Source organism: Calonectris borealis, chromosome 7 (genome assembly GCF_964195595.1).
Source record: "Calonectris borealis chromosome 7, bCalBor7.hap1.2, whole genome shotgun sequence".
In the NCBI taxonomy this organism is placed as follows: domain Eukaryota; kingdom Metazoa; phylum Chordata; class Aves; order Procellariiformes; family Procellariidae; genus Calonectris; species Calonectris borealis.
In genome coordinates this window covers 43,043,191-43,069,554 of record NC_134318.1, presented here as the reverse complement: position 1 = coordinate 43,069,554, position 26,364 = coordinate 43,043,191, and the positions used below count along the sequence as shown (strand labels likewise).

The 26,364-nt window shown below is 37.7% G+C and overlaps 1 protein-coding gene across 5 annotated transcripts; it reads right to left on the bottom strand.

Moving 5' to 3' along the window:
• Window positions 1–1,339: 1,339 nt before the first annotated feature.
• On the bottom strand, window positions 1,340–25,280 carry GLRX3 (glutaredoxin 3). 5 transcript variants are annotated; one of them, XM_075155301.1, is made up of 11 exons: window positions 25,149–25,279; window positions 20,660–20,768; window positions 17,625–17,699; window positions 16,798–16,999; window positions 9,396–9,568; window positions 9,240–9,301; window positions 6,424–6,481; window positions 4,516–4,568; window positions 3,260–3,299; window positions 3,085–3,177; window positions 1,340–1,634 (listed from the first exon to the last, which is right to left on the bottom strand). In XM_075155301.1, exons 1-11 carry the CDS (start codon window positions 25,217–25,219, stop codon window positions 1,584–1,586), a joined length of 987 nt encoding a protein of 328 aa, XP_075011402.1. In that variant the 5' UTR covers window positions 25,220–25,279; the 3' UTR covers window positions 1,340–1,583. The 5 variants fall into 5 exon arrangements, with proteins under 5 accessions (XP_075011402.1, XP_075011407.1, XP_075011406.1 ...); XM_075155306.1 differs by lacking the exon at window positions 25,149–25,279 and adding an exon at window positions 25,000–25,099; XM_075155305.1 differs by lacking the exon at window positions 25,149–25,279 and adding an exon at window positions 24,195–24,698.
• Window positions 25,281–26,364: the final 1,084 nt, after the last annotated feature.

Here is a 26,364-nt window from a genome sequence, read left to right as displayed (position 1 = left end):
TCAACCTTTACCAGCTTGAGACTAAGTCCAGTAACAGTCTCGCTTCAGGTTCCAGTGTACTTAGATTGTATTTCGAATTTAAGCAACAAAGCCCCAAACTTGCTTCCAAAACCTTACTTCTCAGCTGCTGCCTAAAACTTCGCACCACCTAACTCATCAGGCATCTCTTCTTCCAGGCACATTTTGAAGAGCACACGGTCAGTCCTGACCCCTCCGAACACGGAAGCAACTCCTCAGAAGAGTTTCTGGCCATGAATCTTGAGCAGACGCAGGTGTTTCTCTGCAAGCACAACCAACACAAAAATCAGCGAGGAAAAGGCTTTCAGCAATACCTCTCTGCCCAGAATGTATTACTGGTGAGATTCAGGCACTTTTCTGCTCACCAGTGCTTCATTTTCTGGGTTTCATAAAAGGAGCTTGCTCCTCTTCATGTTCTAGACCTCTCTAAGAATATGGTGTCCTTCTCCTCCTTACTGTGTATAGCCAATGCACTCAAAACAGTTTAAACCAGTATTTCACAGCTAGAAGTCAGTAGCAGCTGATATCGCTGTCACACACAGCAGTCTACACATAATTAACCAGAAATATTTCAGTATTTCACAGACACAAAAACACCTTCCAAAATAAAAACCTCATTAGTCTCAGCACAGATGCTAAGAACTCAAAAGACCTGAAAGCAAAAAATGTTTCTCTTGAAGAGAGAACATAGTTGCAAGTACATCTGTGCTGTAGCTGGTTTATGGTCAGCCCATTATTAGAGCCCACTATATTTCAGAGCATCACACGTATTGAAAGAAGAATTAAAAACAAATTAAATCCTCTGAATACAGAAGTGAAGGATTCATATATTAAACACAATGATTTAAATTGCCAAAGTCACAGCCAGAAAGTAAACCTTTCCATCTAACTGAAGGAGCACTGATGATCCACAAGACTGGCCTAATCACTGTGCTTATTGGCTCATTTCCACCGTAATTTAAGTATGTCCAAAAAGCTATGTTAAAATAAGTTGAACATCTGAAATTAACAATTACTGTACCTACGAAGATAATGAAGATGCATAGTATACAGCTGAAACTCATTAATAACAACTTCCTAACAGTGCACTGGATTAAGGTTTCAATACTAGTTTTCTCGCTCACTAGACATGAGAACAATTATTAACAGGGACAGAAAATTATTATGCTCCCTACCACAGAGGTATACCCATTAATATTCTCCTAATGAGAGCCGAGCCGCCCCAAAAAAGATGCAGTTTAGTCCTATATAGTACTGCAATGGATAGTGGTGTCATTACTCAATTCTTAAACATCTAGATGCAATGAATACACAGAAAGAGTGTAGTAACAAACACAGTTCTTTAACATTATATTTTAATTGAATTTGAAGATCTTGACATTTTTGTATCTTCAGTGGAAACACATTTTCGTACGTAGCACGGTCTTGTGAAATACATAGAGTACATAAGCTGTCTTTATTTACTCCTGATCAGTTCCACAAGGCTAAGCTGTGTATTGTTCCAATATAATCTATAAATGAATCATTGTTTCAAGTATTTCTCTTCCCATGGATGTCCTTTTCCATTAATTTTCTCCCTTCAGAATAGGCAACAATTCACCACTTTCCTTTAGTTCCTGTAAAAAAATACATACAGCAATTATTCTCTGTGTACATTTTGTGATTACACAAACAAGATTTCAATAGGAACATTTTGTGGATAAGGAAATCAATTCCCTGGCTAAGGGCACGCACTAGATGACCCACTAGAGGTCCCTCTTGACCAAGACACTGAAGTTCATAATGTGGTATTTAAATTCTATTTTGTGTCTGTTTAGTAACAGAGGAAACCCATTTAGTGAAAAGATACACCTTCCAAAGAATTGGTTGTTATCAACTTCACCAGGTAAATCCCCTGGTATATCTCCTTCTAGATGTAATTCAAGATATATTTTAGGCATACACAAAATTTTACAACATCCAAAATGCCTCCCACAAAATGAGAAAATTACCATCCATTGACAGATTTTGTTACTACCACACATTAAAACAAACAAGACAGTAAGAGATTTGTAAGAGTTCTAAATAAGAGGCACTTGCCCATACTATCTTGATGATTTAAATTCAAATTATAAGGCTGTGAACTTACTAAAGAGCGTGATAACACCAGGAAATAGTTTTAAAATAAGTTGTGGAGTATACATTCTTTTCCCACATCTCAAGAGAAACAACTATCTCAATGTTATTACATATTATGCTATATTACGGAATGAATTTTAAAATACTGACTACATTCATCTACCCATACAAGCTAGTCAGTGTGAACTGAATACAGTCCAACAATGCAAATAGACAAATCACATTTAAATATTAGTGAGAGAAGTATTTTGCAGCATCTCCACAATGCCCAAGACTATACTTACTGATCACTGAAATAACCCACACACTTGTTAAATAAATAAAATCAAAGTAATCTATATAATTTAAGTAATACCAGTATTTTTAGAACTAAATGAGATTTATTGATTGTATCTTCCCAGGAGTTACAATGTCTGAGGAATTGGCTATAAAACATTCAGACAAGAATGGGCTCAAGAGTATTTGGGGTTTAGAACACTGTGCCTGCTCTGTTACAAAAATCAAAAACCACAGTAAGAAATGCAGATCTATTTTTGTTGCTTCAGGGTCTGTTCAAACAACTACAATAAACCTTACTTTCTTCCAGGAATGAGACTGTTTGCTAGGAAAAAATGTCTCGCCCATCTTATTTGAGAAAAGCAATGTCAGAAGTAAAACTAGGAAGAGAAACCTGTAAAAATGCACCCACGGGGTAAAAATGGTCTTTACAGTAACAGTAACTGACTGCTGTCAAGAAAATACATTTCACTGCTAAATCTTGGCATATGAGAATGCTAGAGATTTAGAGCTTCTTTCAACTGTATGTTGAGCTAATAGAAGTCACCGTAAAAGCAACCAAGATCTAGGACCACTACATAGGAATTTCTGTATGTTGTGGGCAGAAAACATTTCTACAGTTTTAAACAAATGGTCAATTTACATCTCAAAACAAGATTCTCCCATTCCTACCTTAACAATATCCAGGCCTCCAACAAGTTCACCTTTCACATATAATTGAGGATACGTTGGCCAGTTTGAATACGTTTTTAATCCTTGCCGCACCTAAGAAAAATAATCTTAAAAGTAAACTTCAACTTTAATAAAAGCAACAATGAAATCCCCAATGACGGAGAAGCTTAGTTACCTCTTCATCTTCCAGTATGTCAAATGTCTCATAATCAACGCTAGGAAAAAAAAAAAACAACAACCAAAATCATCTACTGTGGAGTGTTGCAATGTAAGACCCTCAAAAATTCAAAATGGGTACATTTACAAGCTAGCTTCCGAATCACTCAGAATTAACAGGTAACAAGAAGAAAAGAGTCAACACCTTATGCACCAAGAACTGTAATGTAAAATATGTCTAGTTTCATGGGAAATTCCTTATAATGCACGGATGATAGCATAACGCACTAAAAAATTAAGCCATGTAGCTCAGGCTCTAATTGGCCAAAACGTTTTCAAAGTAATTCTGTTCACTATTAGCAAAAAAATATAAAAGAAAAAACCAAACAAAACCAACAACAAGAAGAAAAAACAAAAACAAAAACACAACACACACTTTGGAGGTTTTTATTAAGGAATCAACCAGCTGCAGCTATTTCACCACCTTCATATACTACTTGCGTAAAAACACAGAAATAAAACGCTTGTGTAAATTTGATTTCTGGTTGATTCATGCATGAGTTTTGGTATGCAATTCCTAGTATTCTAAGAACTGGCACTCTTCAATAACCAGCAAGTATGTAGATTGCTGCAAGTGGACTAGGGCCAGTGACAAGGAACCATGATCTGAGTAACTGCTACTTATTTCCAAGTTGTGTATTGATATATAGTTATCTATTATCTCAAAAAGCCTATTCTAACATCTAGTAATCAAGACAATTGCTTAACCTCTAACTAGCAGTACAAATGAAACAGGAGTTCATTCAAAGGAAGATGATACTAATCTCTCCCACTACAGAAAGAACTGCTTTGAAGAGGAAAACTGAGGCTAGATAACATGAGAGGCTCCAAGATTAAGGAAACAGATCAAGAGGGACCTCTCTAAGACTAGCTGCTTATCAGAGTGGAGGGATTTCTTCCATGTCAACAAACACAGCAAAAAAAGAAAAAATTCACTGTTGCAATAAATCCTCAATCCGAGCAAGACAATCACTATGTAGTAGTGCTAAAGCAGCATAATGCCCCACACACTACATTTGACTTGATATCAAATGAGTGTAGTAGTGATTTACGCTATAGGCTTTTACATAAAGATACTTTAAAATACTCTTAAACAAAGAAAATGACATTTGGGGAAGTCTTCCACTAAAATTTTCCAAACTGTTTATTTATAAAATGTAGTTTTTAAAACAGAACTGGCTTCCCAAATTCAATTAAAAAAACCCACTTACGTACCCAGTACTATTTATGATTTCTATAATTTGCTTGCTGAATCCACATTTTGCCGTCTAGAATGCAAAACACACATGTTAAAACATGTATCTGCTATATTTAATCCACAAAATTCCAAGTCCTCAAGCTACACTAAAGCTATTACCAATTTATTGCTAGTGATGACCTTACTGGATGAGCAATACTGCTAATCCCTTTTTCATTCTTCTTTATACTCTTTGAGCTTTAAACAGTACTGAATGTATCTTTCTTTATATATTCTGCTGAAATAAATGAAAACATTGAGAATATTAAATGCTTTCCTCAGTTGTGGTGTGAAATGATACAAGGTGAATCTGTTTTCCAGGTTTGGCAATACTATCTTGAAAACTAGTTAGGTTTGATTGTTTTCTGAACATTCAGAAAGCCAAAGCTATAGGTATGATGGGTATAAATGCCTTACATGCATTTGTGAAATAGATGTATTTTATTTTGAGACATACGCTACCCTTTACTTACGATTCTGGAGAGAGTAGCAACCTATGGTCAACTGATAAATAGGTTGCATGTACAGCAGCTCCCAACTGAAATTAATAATTGAAAGTATCTACTGCAAACTCTTCATATTGACAGCATAAAGACATAGAACACCCATCATTTTTCAGACATTGAATATTTAGTCCAGACTATCCCTTCTTATTGGTGATTTCACTCCACCAGTAGCTCAAGCAAAATCAAAACGTGTTAAGCAACCTGCCCAAACTCTTGCTTTCTGTAGGCAAGACACAGGTTTTAAATGAAGGTTTAGAAGACCTGAGCCCAACTAGCTCATCACCACTGTTTCAGTGAGGCAGCACAACCCACGGGGTTCCATTGGCTATGAAATGGCTTAGTAAAACAGCCTATAACACTCTTAAAAGTATCTGTTGTTATCACACAGAGAAGGCTCAGGGAACAAATGAGAAAATGAAATGGAAAGAAGTCACATGAACGAGCTCAGTCGCCTACCTCTGTATCCCTTTAAAAAAATACTGTATAAACGACTCATAACATGCAACCACTAACTACAGTTATTGTTTAAGGTACACCACTCCAATGAAAAGTCCGAGTTAGGTGCTGTTCAAGTAATTTTGACAGGAAGAATTGCAGTGCCTTGCTGTTCAAAAGGGAATAATTTATCCCCTGGTTACTTTGTTTGAGTATGCAACACAAAGCAATGGACTGACCTTCTGGTTTACAGTCATTTGTTATTGTTTTAATCCTAACTGTTAGCAGTTGTCTGTCTTCAGTCACTGTCTTCATTTCAGCGAGCAAGATAATTAAGTGCAGCTTAAAGGCGCCAGGCATAGACCATTCCATGCACGTGAGAAAAGAGTGGATCATTTACGGTATGTGGCATTATGCTTTAGCATTAAAAACATCTAGCAGCTTTTTTTAAATGCAGTTGTGAAAGCATAATGAAGTCAGAGAAATTAAAAAGGATAGGACACCCAATCCAATTAGGTCAACAGAGGGAAATTTCAAGAGACATGCTTCCAGAGATAAAGTTTTGGGCAACACTCAAAGTGTACGCCTCAAGTAGGATAGCCATCAGAGGCAAGCACTCAGAACATCAAACGAAAATCCATTATCTGCAAAGACAATCAATAACTAAGACCAACAGGACATGCACAGTTCTTCCACTCATTCCTGAATTGTAGAATTGACAGACGTCACTGCAGAGTATCAAATTCCCTGATTTTACTGTAACACAGCTATCAGCATTTCAGCAATATATATCCATCAACAGGGACTGCTCTTCTATGGCTTAGAGAAGCACCAAATAAAAAGACAAATAACTAACTTCCCAGCACCATTAATTTTCATTAAGCAGGAAAAAAAAATTAATTGTAACTGTTTAAATGTAATACATTCTGCAATGCTTAATCTTACCTGTTTGCTTCCTTTCATAAAAAGCATCACAGGAGCTTTGTTTATCAAGCTCTTAAGCCTACAGAAGGCACAAAAAAGGAAGACATAAAACAGCTCGGTTATTATCCCAAGCTTTGTTCCAACAGGAAAACAAAATGCAAAAGTGGAAAGATAGCAACTGACAGCTTTACCAAATGCATTTAAAGCATTATTATAAGCAAGTCTATTCATAAATTGCTTACAGTAACTCTAGTGAATGAATTTGAACCATCCTGTTACTTTTAGAGCAACAATTTATTTCTCTAGATTGACCTCTAAGTATCGAGCAGCAATAAGTTTAAGGAGAAACATCATTTTAGGATATTTTAAATAAAATGTCTATATTTAGTGACATATTGCTTTTTCACATAGTCAATATAATACTTAGCATTTCTCATTCTCTACGTGAGAATGTCTTTTGCAGAGTAAGAGCCATACCTATTGTCCATCAGTCATAAGATCTACAGACTTACGGACTAAGGACTAACCACTACTGAAATTCAGGAATAGGCCTGTTTTGCCCCATTGTGCCCTGTCCACTTCTGGTCTACCCGCACAACCCTCAGACGAGGGTTTCTTTCCCTCTCCTTTTATAAAAGGCTTTCTGTGACAATTGATGGAAAAAGTTAGCAAAGACTCCTGTCCAATAGTTTCCTGCCAAGGGCAAACTACCCTCTATAAAATGCATAACAGGTAGCATTTTCTGTAAAAGGTCACTTTGCATGACTTGCATAATGCAAAAAGATTCTAGACTGGAGAATCCAGGGTCTTTGCAAAATAAAACTAAACGAAGCTTTGCTGGTGACATACAGCCTCTGCACATGTAAACCTCCAAACAATTTTTCCAACCAAGTTGTCTCTAGGTTAAAAAGCAACAGCAAAACTAACAGCTACAGCAAGGATGAGCTGCAGTAATTTGAGCTGGTTCTCCAGCTGCCAGATCTGTTTCGCGAAACCAAGCTGATTTCCAGAGTCCATTTTCAAGGGTATTTTCAACTGAAGAAGATGCAGTTAACTGATCAGAAGAGATCAAACACTGGAGTAAAGGAACATAATTTAGCATTAAATAGATTCGACTACTTATATTCCTTCATTTTATTAAGTCTTACATGTTTGAATAACTACCTCATAAGGTTTTTCTTATGAGTGACTGATAGAGTGAGTATAGTTTGAAAGAGATGTCAGTTGCTCAGAAGTTAAGTATGAGGTTAGCTACAAAGAAAAATTAATCTGTGGCATGGAAAAAGAACTTCCCAGTTGTCACCAGAAAACGGAAGACAGACCTCAGTGAAACGTCACATGTTAACCCAAGAAACAAACACCTACTAAAAGAAGAACAAACTAGGCAACAAGAAGCTACGTGTGATTTGTCTGGTGAATTTTTTGCTTTCAGGCCACTTCTACATCAAAATTTGAAAAAATTGATAAAAACTTCACACACCTGTTAAAAAGATGCTGCTGCTGCTCCTTTAGGGAGGTATTTAGCTATACCAACAATTTTAATCTATTAAAACACATTAGGTAAGCAGAGGATATCTCCCATTACCTTCTTTCCCCAAAAAGATTAAGCAAAGCAAAAAACAATGTATAAACTCAATAAAGTTGCAGTTTATGCATAACTTTGCAAGTTTGCAAAAAGGAAGGAAGAGACTATAGGAAACTTTATAAAATGAGTTTTTAAAAGGCTATACTGAGATAATCTCATCTTTACCTATAATTTAATCTCAAACTGCAAAAGGTAGTGATTGTTTTTTGTGGCCTTGGTGAAACAATTTACAAGTTACCCTACTAACAAAAAGGTAAACCTCAGCCATAGAACAAATTAAGAAGAATTAATAAATACACAGCTGTAAAAGTAAGTATACTTTATCACCATATTGAAATGGCTTGCATTGAATTATTTCTCCACTACGCTGAGAAGACGAAAGAACCAGAGCCAGTCACATCTAGAGCACTGTAAAACTTCCTCTTACCATCCTCAGAGAGCAAGAGGGAATCTATGCTAACATATTTGCCTTCAAGGTCCAGGCCACCTTCTCGGTAAACCAGCCCCCCCTTTGCATGTCTTAATGGCACTATTCACATAAAAACTAGAAAAAAAAGCCACATCTACTAGCAACTTCTCAAACAGAATGACTTGTCAGATATCTGGAGCTTGGCTGCCTGGGGCACGGCACGTCAGAATTTCAAACGAGTGAATCTTCAAATGGGAAGGTTAAAGGAGGACAAATTGGTTTCTAGATATTACACCTGATTCAGGAAGCAACACACTTCCTACTGCTGCAGCATGTATTTGTGTTGCCAAGGTGAAAGAAAACAGGAACTGAAGGACATGAGTAATCAAGAAAAAAGAGGAGACAAGCCTAGATATTTTCTCCAGTGACATCAGTTATAAAGTCTATGCCAAGTGAAGCTAACAAAAGCTGCTCATGTTTAAAAGATGATTTTTCCAGTTATCTTTAAAGAATAAAATTCTTAAAAAAGACACGCAAGAAGGAATCTATATATGCCTGCTATAATTAAAAATGAACAAACTACAAATACAGTAAGTAAAGCCTACTGGAACAGTATGGCTTAATACATATGTAAGAGTATAACTTTATATTAATTGATGCTTACTGTATAGAAAATGGAACATATTAAACAACTGCAGGAGTTCTGTAATTAAAGAAAATCTTGACACACTTCTGATAAAGTCAAAGAACAGGAATTTATATAGAGGGTTCCCCCTATATAAATGAACATACAGGAAACCTCAAAAATAGAAACCCTTAAAATAATGACATAATACATCACACCTGTCCTCCAGCTTCTGTGCCTTCGGACAGACTGTGTCCAGTTCTCCAGATGCCTCAAGTTCCTAGGGGGATTGAGGAGAAGAAAAATCAGATGTAAAAAGCAAGGAAAACATGCTTCTGACAACTAATAAGATTAAGAATTTCTCAGTTTCTAACCTTGATAATATCAAGTCCACCTATAAGCTCTCCAGCTACATACAACTGCGGATAAGTTGGCCAATTAGAATATGTTTTCAGCCCCTGACGAACTTCTTCATCAGAAAAAATATCAAAACTGCTAAATGAAACACCATGTTTGTTCAGTATCTCCACCATTTGTTTGCTGAAACCTGCAAACACAAAAAGAGGAATTACATTAATTTTAAACAAAGCATTCCCATATCTGTACTAAACTTTAGTCATTTAAAAAATGCAATTCTTCTAGATAGTAAGTTCAAAAGAGCTCTAGTGTGTTATTCTTTGCTCTATCAATATCCTCAATTATTAAAGAGGCAAAAAACCCTATTTATTACTGGGATTACAAAACCAAAGTATATGGACAGCTTGGTAAGTCTGGTGCTTCTCTACGTACAGAGCTACACAGTAAGTAACCTTCATATAAGTGTCTCCGTTGTTCCAACGTACAATTAAAGCAAAGTTAAATGCATTTCCTTATTCTGTCTTTTCCAGCTCTTCTTCATTGAGCATTCACAAAGAATAAAAGCTTCTCAATGACCATAACAGCATCTTCAGTAGCGTTCTTTTCATTCCTCTAATTGCACATCACTTTCCCTACCCATGTCATTTCTTCCTCCAGATACTACCCCTACACCATGTGGATGAAGTTGACACACGAAGTGGGAACCAGGATTTAAACCCACTACTGTGTCACTAGTTTAACTTGGAAACTTGGCTTTTATAATGTTTTCTACTACTTTTGTTTAAGAGCATGCCCTTTCCTACTTCATGGTAAAAGGAAAATTCCTTTTTATTTTCTTAAACTCTTTATGTTCACATGAGTACTTAATATTATTTTTCTACCCTTGTGACACTTTCATACCATGTTTTGTTTTCCTTTATGGCAGATCTTCATTATGTCCTACTCTGACAACACTCTCCCAGCAGGATATTAAGCACTGAATATTATGATGTAAACATCCAGATTTTATAAGTTTATTGTGTGGTCAACCTGAGAAGAAAAGTTTCTCCCTTCTGTAACTAAGCATCTTCTTCCTAAGAAAATCATCACATTATTTGTAAGAAGTTGTACATATGAAAATTTTAATATTATAGAATTTACAGTCTCTAATCACCTAAATCTTCTTACACTAGAGGGAAACCCACACAAAATTTCATTTTCAAACAATTGTCCTTCTACTCTAGTTTAAATTCACCATTCTTATTAAAGTGAAACATTAACTTGATTTTTTTTTAAAAGAAGGTAAGTTGTTTTTTAAATCATTAGTCTCTACAGAAACTCTTCGAAATCACTTTAAAAAACAAAAGACACACACACACACCACCCACACCTAGTCTGTACCCTTCATATCAACAAGTCCACTCTTTATGGGGTAACCTGAAAGGAAGCCTTAGACTGATGTTCAAAGTCATCTTCATCCACTTAACACTTCCACTGACACAGAAGCACAAAGGGTCCTCCAGAGAAGACATCAGCCTCCTGGATGTTTCACAGTGTATTGCAGATATTTACGCCGTAAGAAAACAGATGAGAAGAGGTCTGCTGTACTTTACAACACAAGGAAGCCAACAACTTGATCTTTAGGACTGATGATCAAATCTTGATTTGCAACTCCACTGTTCCTCCACAACCTATTTGCTCTGCTATGAAAATTATGCTAATCAGGAAAAGACGCTAAGTACATTGCAACACATTGAAAGATTTTGGAATTTTGCTTCATTTCTAACACGTGGTCTTCATTCTAAAGTATTTCAACACCTGCCACTGTTGCTTGCATGCACATCCCTTCTAAGGAAGTAGAAGCCTCCTCGACAACGCTATCATATGGTTTGCAAAAAGGATCCATGAGAATTTGTCGATAAATCAATGTGATAATAATGTATGTTTTATATCTTTGCCAACTCATTCTGTTTTGAATTCAAATGCCCTTGCAATCCTACCAATTCCCTCAAAGAATTCCAACAAATGCTGTGCAGACAAATGAAAAACTCTACACAAATATTAGGAAAAAAAAAAAAGACAGTGCTTAAAAGCTTTAATAAAGGAATAAAAAAATAAAGAAGCTTTAAATGGTAAAAAGAATCAAAGTGCCATAGAAGAATAACCTTTGATTTCAGCTTGCAAGACCACCTATTAGTTTTTTGAAATATGGATTTTTACTACAGCTTCCTGCAGTTTTCATGATCTGCAATTTATTGAGATGTGAAGTAGCAGTATTTATGTGTATGGCATCTAAGTTGCTTTTCTTTCTACAACTGAAGTGTTAAGTTCATGTACAGCCTGAAGTAAAACACAGATTCTGAAATTTTTCATACATCTGGGAGTTCATTAGTAAACAGCTAAAGGCTGATTGCTGATGGTTATTCCATCGCCAATATATTAACTCATTTCTACTGTAAGAAACTGGGGGGAAAAAAGCTTTATTTTAGCTGTAGGCAATTACATGCAAACTAGAAAGATTGATTGGTTGTGTTTCATTTTGAAGGGTTATGGTAGCAGTCTGGAAGTGTTACGCTCAGGGATAAAGTGCCAGAACAGCTTTACTTTCATAACAAAAGATTTACGTTGAATTTCTGAAGAAATGCCGTACATGCATTACAAGGAATAATTAAATTGCAAGCAAAATGTTTTAAGCAGTTATCTAGACGATCACAAATGCCACTCCAGATTCTGCACCAATAAAAACATCCTAAATAAGTTACGGTATTGATGAAGCAAATAAACAAATACTACCACAGTCCAAATGAATTCGCTGAAACAATACAATGTACATAGCAACGACATACAATTGCCAGTAAACACATAGCCGAGGGGACAAACCTTACTTTTCACTATGCTTAGCTGGCTTTTCCAATGAAGAAATTACGAACTACAAGAAGATCCCAAAATGAACTGCTGGATAGGGTTCCCTCTACTTGCCAACTGCACTAAAGACTCGAGTGCAAGTCTATTATTGTATCAAAATAGATACAATTCAAAAATATCTTCACCTTTAAACAAGCATGGCTCCTTTTATTTAATTCTATTTATATTACTCCCACTACTGTTATAACAGATCCGTATCATCTTTGACAAAATGTTAAATTACCTTCACCTTGAAAAAGACTTTGCCCATTCTAGGAAGTTTAATGGACCCAACTTACTAACATCTCCCAACTACTGCCAGAAACTACCACAGCAGTCTAAAGCAGGCACCGTATTTAACTGCAAAATTAAGAGCTGTAAGTTCAGATGATTTCATTTGTTGCACTACATTTTAATACTTCCAATTTTAATACATATGTCTGTTTAGGTAAGTATCTCCTGTGTACTTTTCATGGGGTACCAGGGATCAAATGTAAGAACTGAAAGCTTGAAGAAATACCTACTTTATCATATTAAGACATGCAAATGAACGTGTGTTATACTCTTAAGTCGCTTTCCATATGGAGCTTATGATGAAGTACCTAACTATCCTTAACCTTGATGCCTCAATGACTTTTTTGGTTTGTGCTTTTTGTGGTTTGTTTGGGTTTTTTAAATAGCCTCACAATTCTCTCCTGTCAAAAATTCAAACACATGAGAAACAGTAAAGGGCCTCTTCTCTGCATAACTTTAAAATCTGCCTAGCATTCTGCTCAATGCCCTTTAGAAAGCCAGCTCTCTACTGAGCACCACAGAACTCCAAAGGAGAAATGGTGTCCCTGTGCACAACTGATCAGGCTGATGCGGAGGCTGACTCAGGCGTAAGGGAGAACCTGGGCAGACAAGCAGTTCAGAGGAGACTCACCACTGCCTGCACAACACCTTTGAGCTCACCATGGACATAGCAAGAATCATGCTCTACCCTTACAGCTTGCCATGCACCGGCCAAACAACTCGCAGCGCAAGCACAGCAGGTTCACTAACAGTAGTGCCACATTAGCATCCAACGCAGATAACATTAAGCATGCATAGCTGAATAATCTAAGCTGTAGACAACTCGTGAATATTAGGAGCTCGTCAGAGCTGTGCTCTATTACGTACAGGTATTATAGGATATAACAATGGATGCGCTTCACGAGTCTACTTCAGAATAAGCCAAAATTTCCATTCCTACAAAATTATCTATGAATTCCTATGACGATATGTAACTTACACACACCTATAAACGTATTGTTACATAATACAAATACAGAATTATCTATACATAAATAGATGGAACTTCATCAGCTCTTCATCGGAGCAAATGCCTATGCACAAACTGCTAGAATCCCAAGCTAATACACAACAGCACAATGAACATGAAAGTTCTGAAATCTGTGGTTATTTCTGAAACTACTTCTACTAAAGTGATTCTGGGACCTATTGCTGCATTGAAATGAAACAGCAGCCTTGAAATTAGAAAGGTAAAAAGAAGGAGAAAAACAGTGTGCAGGTATCAACACACACAGCCCAACACAGCATGGGAAGCCTCAGTACATACAGGATCTTGCACTTCCCCTCATATTTCTATAACCTTTTTACAGCAACATCTGAAAAAGCAGATTGTAAAATGGCACGCAAGTATTTTAAAAGCAGCTGATAGTACACTTAGGTACGGAGGGCAGAGGTAATAAGAAAAGCTGCACACAAGCCGTAAGCAAGTGCTTCATCAACCTGAAGCAGCCTGGACCGAGTTGCAAGACTCCTCGCGCTCTGCCGGGGCAGGATTACCCTCTACAGCGCATGGCCCAGATTAACATGTATGTTTGACATGCTTTAACCACTACTTCTCTTTCAAAGATTTGACGTGCTTTAACCACTATTTCTCTTTCAAATAGTTTCATGACTTTTACGTGTAAGCCTTCCTCCTCGAAAAGGGCAGCACACGCTGTACTAAACTCCCTCCAGCTAACAGCGCTTGACAGTCAGACTCTCCTCCCTTCCTGACTAATACACACTGTATCAGTCCAAACCTTCTCTTTGTAATTCAACCCAGACAGGTCCACTCCGCAGCTTCACCACTGTTACCACTCTGCTCGGCTCCCTCATCTGTCAAGCACTGGTCCAGGCTCAAAACTACCTGAAGTTAATGAAAAGACTCTTTCCTACTCTATGGACCCAATCCTCAGTTTCAATAACGAGAACTATACAGAACTACATAAATAGCTCTCCTATAATAGAATGCCTTCACAGATACAATGCGAAACAGCAGAGGCTGTTTGGCAAGTCATATATCACAAATCTGCATTATTCTCACTTCACCAAATCAATGCGTCTGTATTGTTATCATTCCCTTTGTCCCCTTTTAAGAGTACATGGTGATATGACAATTTGAATCCTTCCAGATTAAGATAAATGGACAGAACATGTAAAATCAGTTTCTTTTAGGTCCTTTCATACTACTACATCCATTTTCCTTTACATAGTTCTCCACTCAGTTTCTTTTGGAAACTTGCTGGACACACTCCAACAGAAAGCACAAGCAGCAGCTACATGGGGAAGTCTGCACTTGAAACTGTTAACTCAATTTAATACTTAAAACCGTGGTGAGATCTTCCACTGCTGGAAAATTAGCAGTGCATGCACACCACAAGGATATTTGGCAATTATGTGAATATAGCATCAATAAATCGCCACACACAACCCAGCACTCGTGGACTCCTGACCAGACACAAGTAGCACTGCTCTGTCTCTAGGCTGTACCTGCTGAGCCCATACCAGAAGGGGGTCAAAAAGAGTAGTTCCGTGAGTCCTCATTTCCTTCCTCAAAGTGTTTTAACACATTGAGTTCACATGCACCTCTGCCATGATATAGAAACATTTATGAGAAATCTTTCAAGCCTGCGCATGCTACTGTAATTCATGCACAGATGGACAAAACAGGTATTTATATTTTTTGTTTTTAGAGACAAATAACTGAGGTTTTGTACGACAATTTAACTTTTTGAGCAGTTATCATCTCTTTATTGGTTCTGTAAATATATCCCACAGGCCCTTCTTCAGGAGCTTGGCTGTAAGGAGCTAGCTATTGCTAATTGTTTTCTTATTCTCCTCTTACATTTCACAATTCCTTCATCTCTTTGGCCCAGCAATGTAGATGGTATGATCTGCCCCACAGGATACGTTTGCTAAGCAAAGGAATCCAAACTTAGCCATCTCAGTGTCAGCTACTGCAGAGAAGTAATGTGGAAGTTGCAATATTTGATCTCTAGACCGATTTGGGGAGAGAAAGGAGGTAAAAGAAGTCAATGCAACTTTTTTCCCCCCATTGCCTTTCCCTCCTCTGAATTTTAGAATTTTATAATTATATCTTATTGCCACCATCCCCAGAATAAGACCTTTTCAGTCTTCCCATTCCAAGTGAAGCTCTGGAGATGAGGAATGGTTGTTTTTCCACATTGCGTTTTGCTCCTTGTTTTTTCAGGATGGAATATGGGCCTTAAGGAACAAAAGTATATGAAAACAACAGCACAGGAACTAGCAGCTAAATATTCACTCCTGTATGATATCAGTAGAAAAAGACTGGTGGGTTAGAAGCAGACTGACAGTTGAAGATAAACTTCAACAAAGGCAGGCAAGGATTACACTCAAAGGAGACAACCTGGAAAGCGTTGTGTTGTTAATTGCAAAATGATGACCCCAGAGCTACACGGGAACAAGAGGGAGCCTTCACCAAACAAGAGCTGCCAAGAGTGCTGTTTGGTCAAGCCATCTCCATCCTACAGCAGTGTTACTCTTCTGTTTACCTCCTGCAGTTCACCACAGAAGGCCCGACAAGATCAGTTCCGCATGCAATGCAGCTTCCTGAGATTGCGTGAGCAGCTGTGTGGCAGCTTCATAATACTTAAAAAATTTTGTCTTTTAACATTTGTTCAGGTGCTTTCCATATAGATCAACACTTCTAGTTATTTAGCACTCTAAACAGTGAGAAACAGTTAAGAGAACTAGGTTTAAGAAAAGGCATTTCCACTGCAGCAGAAACAGACACTACTGGTCTTTCAATTTTACCAGGTAGGATAGTTTTACTTTCTTTTTCCAAATGGCAACAGTAATCCCGGATGTTAGTTAATTCTTGTTATTCCTTGAATTGAAACATTTTCTTCAGACTATTTTACATTTTCAACGTGTGTAACTTGATGCACAAAATATGTCATGCATAAACACTGAGCTACCTCCGGAAAAGTGTGCTAATTCAAGGACAGCATTGCACATCACATATTCTTTAGAAAGCCCCTAATCTCTGTGATTCCATTTCCAAAATTTAACTAAAGGAATAGCAATTCTCTAGCTGCATATAAGCAATATGAAAATACTTTCATTAATGTTTCTAGGTGTACAAGACGCTGTTGGGACGTATCTCCCCAAAACTGAGTAAATCTGGCAACTAGCCCAAAGCAAGTGCCGTCACATTGAACATGAGCTTCAGAAAATCCTTACCACAGCGAGGTTCTTTTGGAGACCCTTTCATAAACAGCATGCAAGGGGCAGCATTGATGAGTTTCTTTAGACGCACATTAAGATCTTCTTTTGCACTGTCATTAGAGCCAGCAGAAACGGAACTGCTGGACGCATGGCGCTGCACTTTTTTCGTCAGCTCTGGGGCATGTGCACCATCTAATCTGTCAACTTTCTGAGCATTCTAAGGAAACCAAAACACAGGCTCTTGTTAAAGGATTAAATTCAGAATTTGTACTGTGATAAAAAAATAGTAAAACCACCATATAAAGTATAGATTTTCAGATGCAGGGTGGATTAGTGTATTGATCTTTTAGCCAGTCTCTAGTTCCAGGACTCATACCATTCTGTGGGCTGGCTACTGTTAGTGCTAGCAAATTTGGTATTAGAAGAATTTATTAAGGAAAAAATTTTGAATTTTATTATCACAGGCAAACATGACCCAGATAGACATGTCATTTCTACCAAAAGATTATTTACTTGGGTTTTTGCCGTGTTGTAGAACTACAGTTAGACAAGGAAACATTACTGAAATTTTTTTGACCCAATGTAAGGTACGACAACTAAAATAAAAACTGTGTAAGAATCCCAAAGCAATTAAGGAAGCTCTGAAATATTACATATGAAGTGTAAGAACCATTTCCATCTACTTTTTTAGGTTCCACTGGATAGACTTAAATCAGATACATAAGTGTTTCTTCACTGGGAAAGTTCTTAAGGTTCTGGTCTTCTGGTAGTAGTATTAAAAAAAGTATACATATTAGGAGTCCACATGGAATCCATTTTCTCTTAAATCCATTTTCTCTTACCTTAAAGAATAAGAACGTTGGAACAGAACTAATTCCATATTTTTCAGATACTTCAGGCACAGCTTCAGCTTCCAGCTAAAAAAAAACAAAAAACAAAACAGAGAAAAAGATTATTTTCATAATCTTCTTTAAAGTTTGACTGTGGATGTCAATACTGTCTAGAATGTTCTTCTAGGCATTTTATACATTTAAAAAGGATTTGATGCAGAAGTTTGTGACACATTTGCATTTAAATGAGACTCACTGGGTTGGCGTGTCATCCACTGAGCCTACACAGTGTCAAAACAGGTTCAGAGGTTTTTATTTTGTTGCACATTTCAAAAGATGCCCGGAGGCTGCGAATAAAATTTTTGGTGCACTAGTGACCTAGTAAATTTTCAATCATATGCAGCTACTACTATATTGAAATCCATAAATCATTGACCCCAGTTATGTCATGATTACAGTGCTTATTTTCTGCCCACAGCAATTCTTGCTGTTTGCTCTATTGACTAATTTCAAGGGGCAGTACATCATGACTGACATTTGCAGCCTTCTGCAAATTATGAAGAAAAAAAAAAAGAGTGTTTCTTCGATAAGCTATTGATGTCTACTAAGTTTTATTTTTAACTCCTGCAAGGCTACCGAGTATTGAGTGGCAACTTTGTTGAGATTATTGGTTCTAATTTTATTCAGCATTCAAATGCATACCTTGAAATTATATAATGTAGTAATTTGCCACGAAAAGATACCTTTTAATTAACTCAAATATGTGATTTTCTGTGCATAACCTAAAAGCTTACTTAAGTGACAGAAGATCTAGTACAAGGTTGTTTAAGACACTAGCTCTGTAACAACTGCAGAGCTAATGGTTAAAAAAGTGGTAACAGATGTAAATGTTTCAAACAGAAAACTGTGATCCAGTGTACAGAATAAAAAGCCTTTCAAATTCTTATTCTACAAATGATACAGTGAATGAACAAGCATCAAGAGAGCTACTTAATAGTTTGCTCCTGCCCACCCCTGTCTATCCTCAGGTATTTTAGAAAATACTGTGATTGTTCTCACTATTAACTGAAATGTAGTGAAGTTCTGAATATTTTAGTATTACAGCATGCTTTGATTTGCTCCAACTATATAGGCTCTTAATGAACTCGCTAAATACAGAAGCAACCCAGCAGAATAAGTCAAAACTGAGAGTCCAAGCTTCACCTCTATTTCTGTAAATCAATGCTCCAATAGGATCAACTGAGAAACTAAAGCTATAAATTGAAAGCTAGAAATATATTCCAATTATCTATTCTCTTTCAAGTGGCAAATGATTAAATGACTTCTATCTATAAAATTAATTTTCTTTTCCAGTAAAATTTTCTACCTACTTAGATACTTACGTTCCACTATGGTGAGGTTCACACATATAGAACAGATTCAATTTCATATTTCAGTAACTTGCTCTTACTGATACAACTTTCCAAAACATTGTTTCTAACTGTTTCTGGATATAGACCCACTTTCATTTTAACCAAGCCAAGGTTCTTAGAGTTAGGCTATGCAACAACTAAAATGAGAAATTGCATTTAGAAAGACTTCAAGATTTATTGACAGTTTTGAAGTTCATGTCATTATTACTTAGCTCTATTCTAGAATGTAACTGTTTATGATTTGCAAGGCGGTACACTACTCTTGGTCAGTCATCTGTAACCATCTGATGACTTAATAGGTTCTTGCCAATTAAAAGGCAGACTCTGGCTATTCTGGAATACAGACCAAAATCAAAGAACATCCAAAATCAAACACATTCTCCATGAGGAGCTCCTCCCCCAAAAACATATCAAGAAAATTTACCCAAGTCTTTCAGTAGCTCATTTTCTCTAAACAAGTATGCCAGTAATATTGGGGGGATGGGGGAGGGGCATTATCTTAATTTTGCAACACTTGATCACTTAGGAACCTTGTTATTAAAAAATAAATTACAGCTGAATAATAAGAATTATAAATAAATAATACATGAATATGAATAATAGAGAGCAACTGAGAGTTTTCAAACTTGCTTGGCCCTACTAAAAACTACAGCAACTCTATATAAGCATCTTGAATTTTCGAAATGTTGAAAATTAGTCTTTTGAAGCTCTAAGTAATGAAGTACTACCATTAAAATCGTTCTGTTCTTCTGTTTTACAGACAGAAATACCAACTGAGAGGAATCATTAAAAAAAAAAAAACACAAAACCTAAAGGCTGTAAGAAATCAAACTAAAACTCGCACACATCTGGCTGCTCCATTACTGCCTGCCCTCATAATGACAGAAGTGTCTCGTTAACAAGACAAAGTTGTTTTAAAATGAATGGCATGTTGATAAAATGCGTTTATTTTTCCCTCCACACTGGTTCTCTAAGATGTGCAGACGACCTCAGAAAAATATAACATCTCATTTGGATTTATACCATCCAGCACTATACGACTGTCATCTTAGAGTGACAATGTTCCACAGACTTAAATTTATCTTGCTTTAAACTTCATGAAGATTACTGTTCATCTTCAGTATCAGACAGAAAATCTCTATGAGTTCTGAGATCTATTTAGCTAATCAATAACATCACAGGAACAAATGAAATCTCCAGCACACTTGAAAAGAACAGTGTTGCCAAATTAACCTCAAATCCAGGGATAAAAATCATGCTTTAAAAATATGGCTATCTACAGAACTGAAGACTGAGACTTTGCAGGCACAGAGAAATTTAAAAGCCTATTTGTTAGGTGGAGTAGCTAGTGAAAAAAAATCCTTCACTTTATCTTAGTAGACTGATCTTTCCCCCCCGCCCCTTTAAACAGCATGATAAAATTTAAGTTTACAATATCAAGTTCGGAAAGATGAACCTAGAACTTTCATCCCACAGATTTTTGATGCATCTCTTGCACATGTTCAACTCACATCTTTAAATGTGAAGTCATAAAGGAACTTTAAAAACAACTGTATCCATATTTTGTAATATTTTACTCATACTTTGTAATAATGGCTCTCCTCTGTTTAAAACAAGTTCAACTGCCTGACTTACCTTCACAAATGTAACCTGCGTGTGTTCCTTTGCTAGTGCCGCCATAACCTCATTCATTTGAGCACACTGAGGAGCCCATGGTGCCCAGAAGTGGACAACTACAAGGGACCTATAAAAAAAGAAAGAAAAGAGTAAGAGTAACAGCATTTATTTTTAAAAAGAATCATGCAATATAAAATTTTGATATGCTATGCCAAAAAAAACCCCACAAACAAACAAAAAACAAACACCAAAAAATACCCACATCCCACACTACCTTCCTGAGGAAAAAAAAGAAAAAAAATCAAACAAGTGAAACCAGGAACGTTTTCTATGACTTGCACAGAGGAGGACTTTAAAGCTTTTTCAGGAAACATTCCAAAACCTAACCAGCACTGTTAAGGTAATGCAATACAAAGAAAAACGTCATCCTGTATTTTGATAGTAAAAGATCATTCCATATGAATGTCAGGCAGGAAGAAGAACAAACAGAAACACTAAAGATCAAGTTATGCGCTACAGGACACAGATTTTGAAGCAGACTTTGAAGTAGGCCAAACACTCAGAATTGCTCTTGGGCATCCCGCATCTCTTCCCAGGCAAGCTTTCTATCTTCAGAAGCTTCAGGAGCTCCAGAGCTCAGCAGCTTCACGCTAGAGGCTGCACCATGGCTTTTCTCCTCTCAGTGCCACTATTGCCTCTTTACTACTTATCCAGGAAATAAGGTAGTAACTTTTCAAGAATACTGGGACTTTTATATGTATGAGAATACCCAGTCACAACAGACAGAAAATTTTAGAATGAAAAAAGCAGCAGCAGTTCAATATTTCAGAAGACGGACCAAGCTCTGATGCAGAGGATTATCAAGAGCTTTGCTCCATGATTGGTTTTCCTGTACTTGTTCATCACATCCTTCATTTGAAATACCAATTTTGAGACCTCCTCCAATATCCTTCTTAACGGTGTCAGTAAACAGTGCATATGTTAAGAGCCCAGAGAAGTTGTTAAAAAAGGATCAAGGATGAAGAAAAATACTTTTTTTTTCAATCAAGTTTTATGACAAAACAGTCTAATCTACTTAGATCTACTACAGCTTTTACAATTACAGAAAATGAAGCTGTCAAGCTGTCATTGCAACTGCACAATGCCTGTACGCTTAAAAACACAATTTTTACATCCGTTGGAGTACAAGGACAAGAGAATACTCCCACTGGCTAAAAACAAATAGTGAAAGAAAGGAGAACAGAGAACATAAATGTAGTATAGTGGCTACGCATCACGCCAAAGCATTAATAAATAACCTGATGCACTCTCCTTCCATTAACTGAAACCAGGAACGCATACTCTTCCACTGCTACCAAGAAGTATTTCACAAGTGCTCAATTTAATTTAGTATGCATAGCGGGACACATCTGATCACATGAATGTCAGCTCATGACAAGTAGAGGAGGAATAATCACATAGTTATTTAATCCTCATTCTACCAGAGCCTATTCTTTCCTTACCAACATATAGCTGCAACGCACTTAATTTTTATCTTCATGAAGAACATACTTCAAATTCATTTGCACCGAGGGTTTTGGGGGGGAAGGGGGGGTTGACAAATTCGTTCACAGAACAACTCTAATTTTGCAATTAGACTGCCCTCTTGGTATCTGAGCACTTTAAACTTGAAAAATAGCAAGAGTAATTCAAAACATTAAGAAAGGAAGAAAATAGAGAGTTAGCAAAATGAAGCAGATAAGTGATTCTAAACAAAGTATTTCTTACATTCAACCAAGATATTTCTAAAATCTCTACTATTATCTATAAAAGAGGATTGTAACTAAAAACTTATGACAAGTCCCAAAGTTTCTCTTCCTGTATCATTTTATATTTCACATTTTGGAGGAAAAGCTGTGAGCCCAAAACCAAAATTAACTTCTTTAATATAACTTTTTAAAAACTTTAGTAGCAGAAGAAAAATCAGAAGGACATATCACACATTTTCTATGGAGAAACAAAAAGCCCAAAGTCTTGTTTCTATAGTGATATTTAAAAAAAAAAAAAAAAAAAAAAAAGGTTGAGACAGACTCACAAACTATACCTTTAAAGAGTCTATTGACCAGAACCAAAACAGCAGGACATTCTCTGATTGGGATATTCAGAAAATAATTACTCTATAGGCCACCCTCCTTTTGGGCCAGGACACAAGTATTATGTAAGTATTTATAATCTTCCTGACAGGCAGCCCAAGCTACTTGGTTTTATAAGCTGGTTCTTCTAAAAAATAGTCTAAGTAAAACAATAGATTACAGAGCAGTAAGTGGTTCAATAATTTGGAAGACATTGGCTCAGTTCATCTTTTGCAACCGTAAAAATCTAGACGCATTTTGAAAAAAATTAAACCTTGAAATTTACGCTCATTCCATAACACAAAGCATACTAACAACTTGATGTCAGAAAGATTACTTTTCTGAAACAAGAACTGCTATGAAATTAAGTGTCAACATAAAATGCTGGCAGTTGCAGCTGATTAGCGGTAATTCTATTCGTTTGGAAAAATCAGGAAGTCCATTTGAAAAAAAAAAAATTAGCAGTAAAATGGCATTAGGCCTAGCCTTAAAAATCCAGCATTTTTTTTGTCTTAAGCTTTATCTTTCAAGAGAAAAACACTTCCTTGAAGAAACTTTCTCCTTTCCCACTTTAAGTGAATGTTTAAAACTACTCTTTTACACCATTAATTTTCAAATTCACTTGATAATCTAAATATAGAAGGTATCTTAAGTCAGCCAATGTATATTTTTAAGGTTCTACCACCGTCCAGAAACAAGGAGATCATAAAAAAAAAAAACAACAAAAACAACTATGATTTGGGGGATTTGTTATGTTCTATGAGCACAGATTTGTTTGGTTTCTTAGCAGTAAGAAAAAACAAAGCCAGATATTTTCAAATTAAACAGAGGAAAAGAGTTGTCAGTACTATCAACTCATCTTAGGAGCAAAAAAAAATGCATAAAATAAACAAGTCCATTAAAGAGAAAACTGAATCATGTTCTGTGGACAAAGGGAATGAGAGAATTATTGGGAGTTTTATTTAAAATAACTTCAAAATATTGTATTTGTTCTAGAAGCCATTTTCATTTCAATAAGTGTACGTATGTGTGCATATGAAAGAGTTTCCTCTGGGATGTCCCCACACAACAATTCAGTTGAAGAATAATTCCAGAGAGGAAAACTGGAAGTCATGCAGCAAGTTTCGAAGAATCTAGTTTCTTCTTCCCATAATCAACACTTATCAATGTTTCCTTATGTCGTCTTTAAGAATGTGATGCTGGTAGTTTCATCATCCTTTTTAAATCACTCATTTAAATCAGTTTTCTCTCCTTATTTGTTTAAGGGCCACTTGCTAATGCGGCAGTTAAACGACACGGAAATGTTTTTGACACAGCACCTCATTTTAACATGCCTCACAAGACCTAGTTAAATACATACTCAGCTAGTGGATTAAAAGATATAATAATAGTTACTACACCTTTGATTCAACAAGACAAACAAGCAAAGCTCGTAGCCAAACCTGCCTTTCTTCAGTAAGGCACCCGAGTACCTGTCCGTCTTTAATTGCAGTAGTAGTCATTGCGACTCTTTCCTACCAAAGCGAAACGTGTGCAGTTTTCCCCCAAAGGATCAGTGCCCAAGACTTCTAGTATCAGACCAAGAGCCACTGCCCAGTGGCTACACAGAATCACTGGTCCATGCCGAGAGCTACCAATGGAAAGAGAGCCCTGCTACTCATTATTAGAGCATAAAACCAGATTAATGAGAAACCAGTCCTGTCGCATGAGAGATGAACAATTTCGTTTTGCACTGTTTCTCAATAAACAACCTAATGTTGCTGTTTTCATTGAAAATGTTGTACAGCATTTGTTTTGTTGACACCTTAGGGCTCAGGAGAAAAAAATATTCTTAGGTTGCATGAAAGTTCTGTTTGCATGAAAGTTTCCTGCCAATCTGCCCACTGAGGCTCCCCGCCCCTGCAGCCGGTTTTGCAGCCGCAGCAGCCCTCTGAGCGCCTGAGCTCTCCCAGCCACTCACAAGCTGTGCCTGAGGAAACGGGTCCTTAAAAAATAATCTGTCAAAAAATAAACCCGAAGTCCTTCTCCACTCTATGGTTCGGTTCGTTTCTTATTTCCCCGCGAAGGTTTTATTCAGCTTTGAGGCAGTACCGGGCCTGCCTCCCTCGGCAGACACCGGCCTTCCACGGAGCTCGGGCCGAACGCGCGAAGCGACCGCGGAGCCACGCTTTGGGGGAGAGCGGGACAAATCAAAAAGCGCCTTTTCCCGCAGGGCCTGACGCTCCGGGAGCCGCCGCAGTTACTCGCCGGAAAGCCCAGGCTCTCTCGGGGAGAAGGCAGCACTTCAGGCGGCGAGGCCAGCCCTTCCAGTCAGGCCGCCCCAGCGGGCTCTTCTCCGGCGGCGGGCCCCGCTCCCTCAGCGCCCAGCCCCACTCCCCGCCAGTCCCCCGCCTCACCGGTCCTTTTGCTGCAGCAGCTGCTGGAACTGCTCGGCGGAGCCCGCCGCCGCCACCTCCCCCGCCGCCATGGCCGCACCGCCGCCGCCACCGGAGGAAGGGGGAAAGGCGCCGGGTCACGTGGGGGCAGGCCCGCGCAGGCGCCACAGCGGCCGCGCCTACCGCGCATGCGCCACACGCCCGCGCAGGCGCCGCGGCGGCCCGGGCCCGGCGGGGGAGGCGCAGCCATCTTGGGGCGGGCCGGGCGGGCGGCCGGCGGTCCCCGGTGGCCGCAGAGACGCGGCTGCAAGGGACTCGCTGTTCGGTTTTACTCCATCTGGTTGATATTCAGCCCTCTGAAAGGAGGTTATTTTGCAGGGTGTGATGTGTGGATGCGGCTTCCCTCCCTCTTCGGCGCCACCAAGAAAGTCGTGAACATAAACCTAAAGACAATACACTTGTATACAGTGATGAAGGTGTTTTGTTAATGAGGCTGGTGTTTCCTTACCCACACCTGCTGCAGTTCTTAATGGCTCTGCACGGCCATAATCTACACCTGGTAACATCAGCTGAAAGTAAAACCTCGAACTGCATTACCGTCCGTGAACGAGGAAAAAAGTCCTGTATTTTGCATGTCTTGGATATATTTTTAAGTAAAATCAAAAAGCTCTAAATATGGAGATAACTGATATTCATAAAAGGTTCCTGTTCATGGTGTGATTACCAAACTAAGACTGCTTTAATTCTGGATGAAAATATCCATAAAAGGTTCTAATGTCATACAGAAAATCTGTATCTTGAATAATTTTGCTAAATTTTCTAGAATCTACCAATTCAAACAAGACCTCAGGTTTGTCTTCACCATCAAAAAATGATTAATAATTAACACTCTTATTACCAAAATAACATGGCTTCTGTTTCTAGTGAAGAAAAGACTTACCCCATGTAATTGACATCATAAAGGCACCCAGAAGTTTATAGTGCATCAGACTTTACATATTAGCACATAAAGATGGAAAAAAGACTGATCTGGATGCAGGAGGACTCAAAGGCTTGCACCCACCTTCGGCTCTAGAACGGATTCAGTGGGTGGAACGGGAAGGCAGGCAGGCAGCGTACTCTGTTCGTGCGATGTAATCTTTTCCTTCAAACACAGCATCAAGGCAGTAATTTTTCTAACGAGCTTGACACAGGAAGGCTCACACTGTAAAGTAATAGCAGGTCACTTAAACTGTAC

Bases quoted from the DNA above. Each gene is read 5' to 3' on its own strand.
- GLRX3 (XM_075155301.1), bottom strand. From the start codon at position 25,219: ATGGCGGCGGGGGAGGTGGCGGCGGCGGGCTCCGCCGAGCAGTTCCAG. The intron at 4,569-6,423 runs GTAAGATTAAGC...TTTGCATTCTAG, and splicing joins TTATGAAAGGAAGCAAACAG to ACGGCAAAATGTGGATTCAG. The intron at 3,178-3,259 runs GTAACTAAGCTT...TATTTTTCTTAG, and splicing joins ACATACTGGAAGATGAAGAG to GTGCGGCAAGGATTAAAAAC.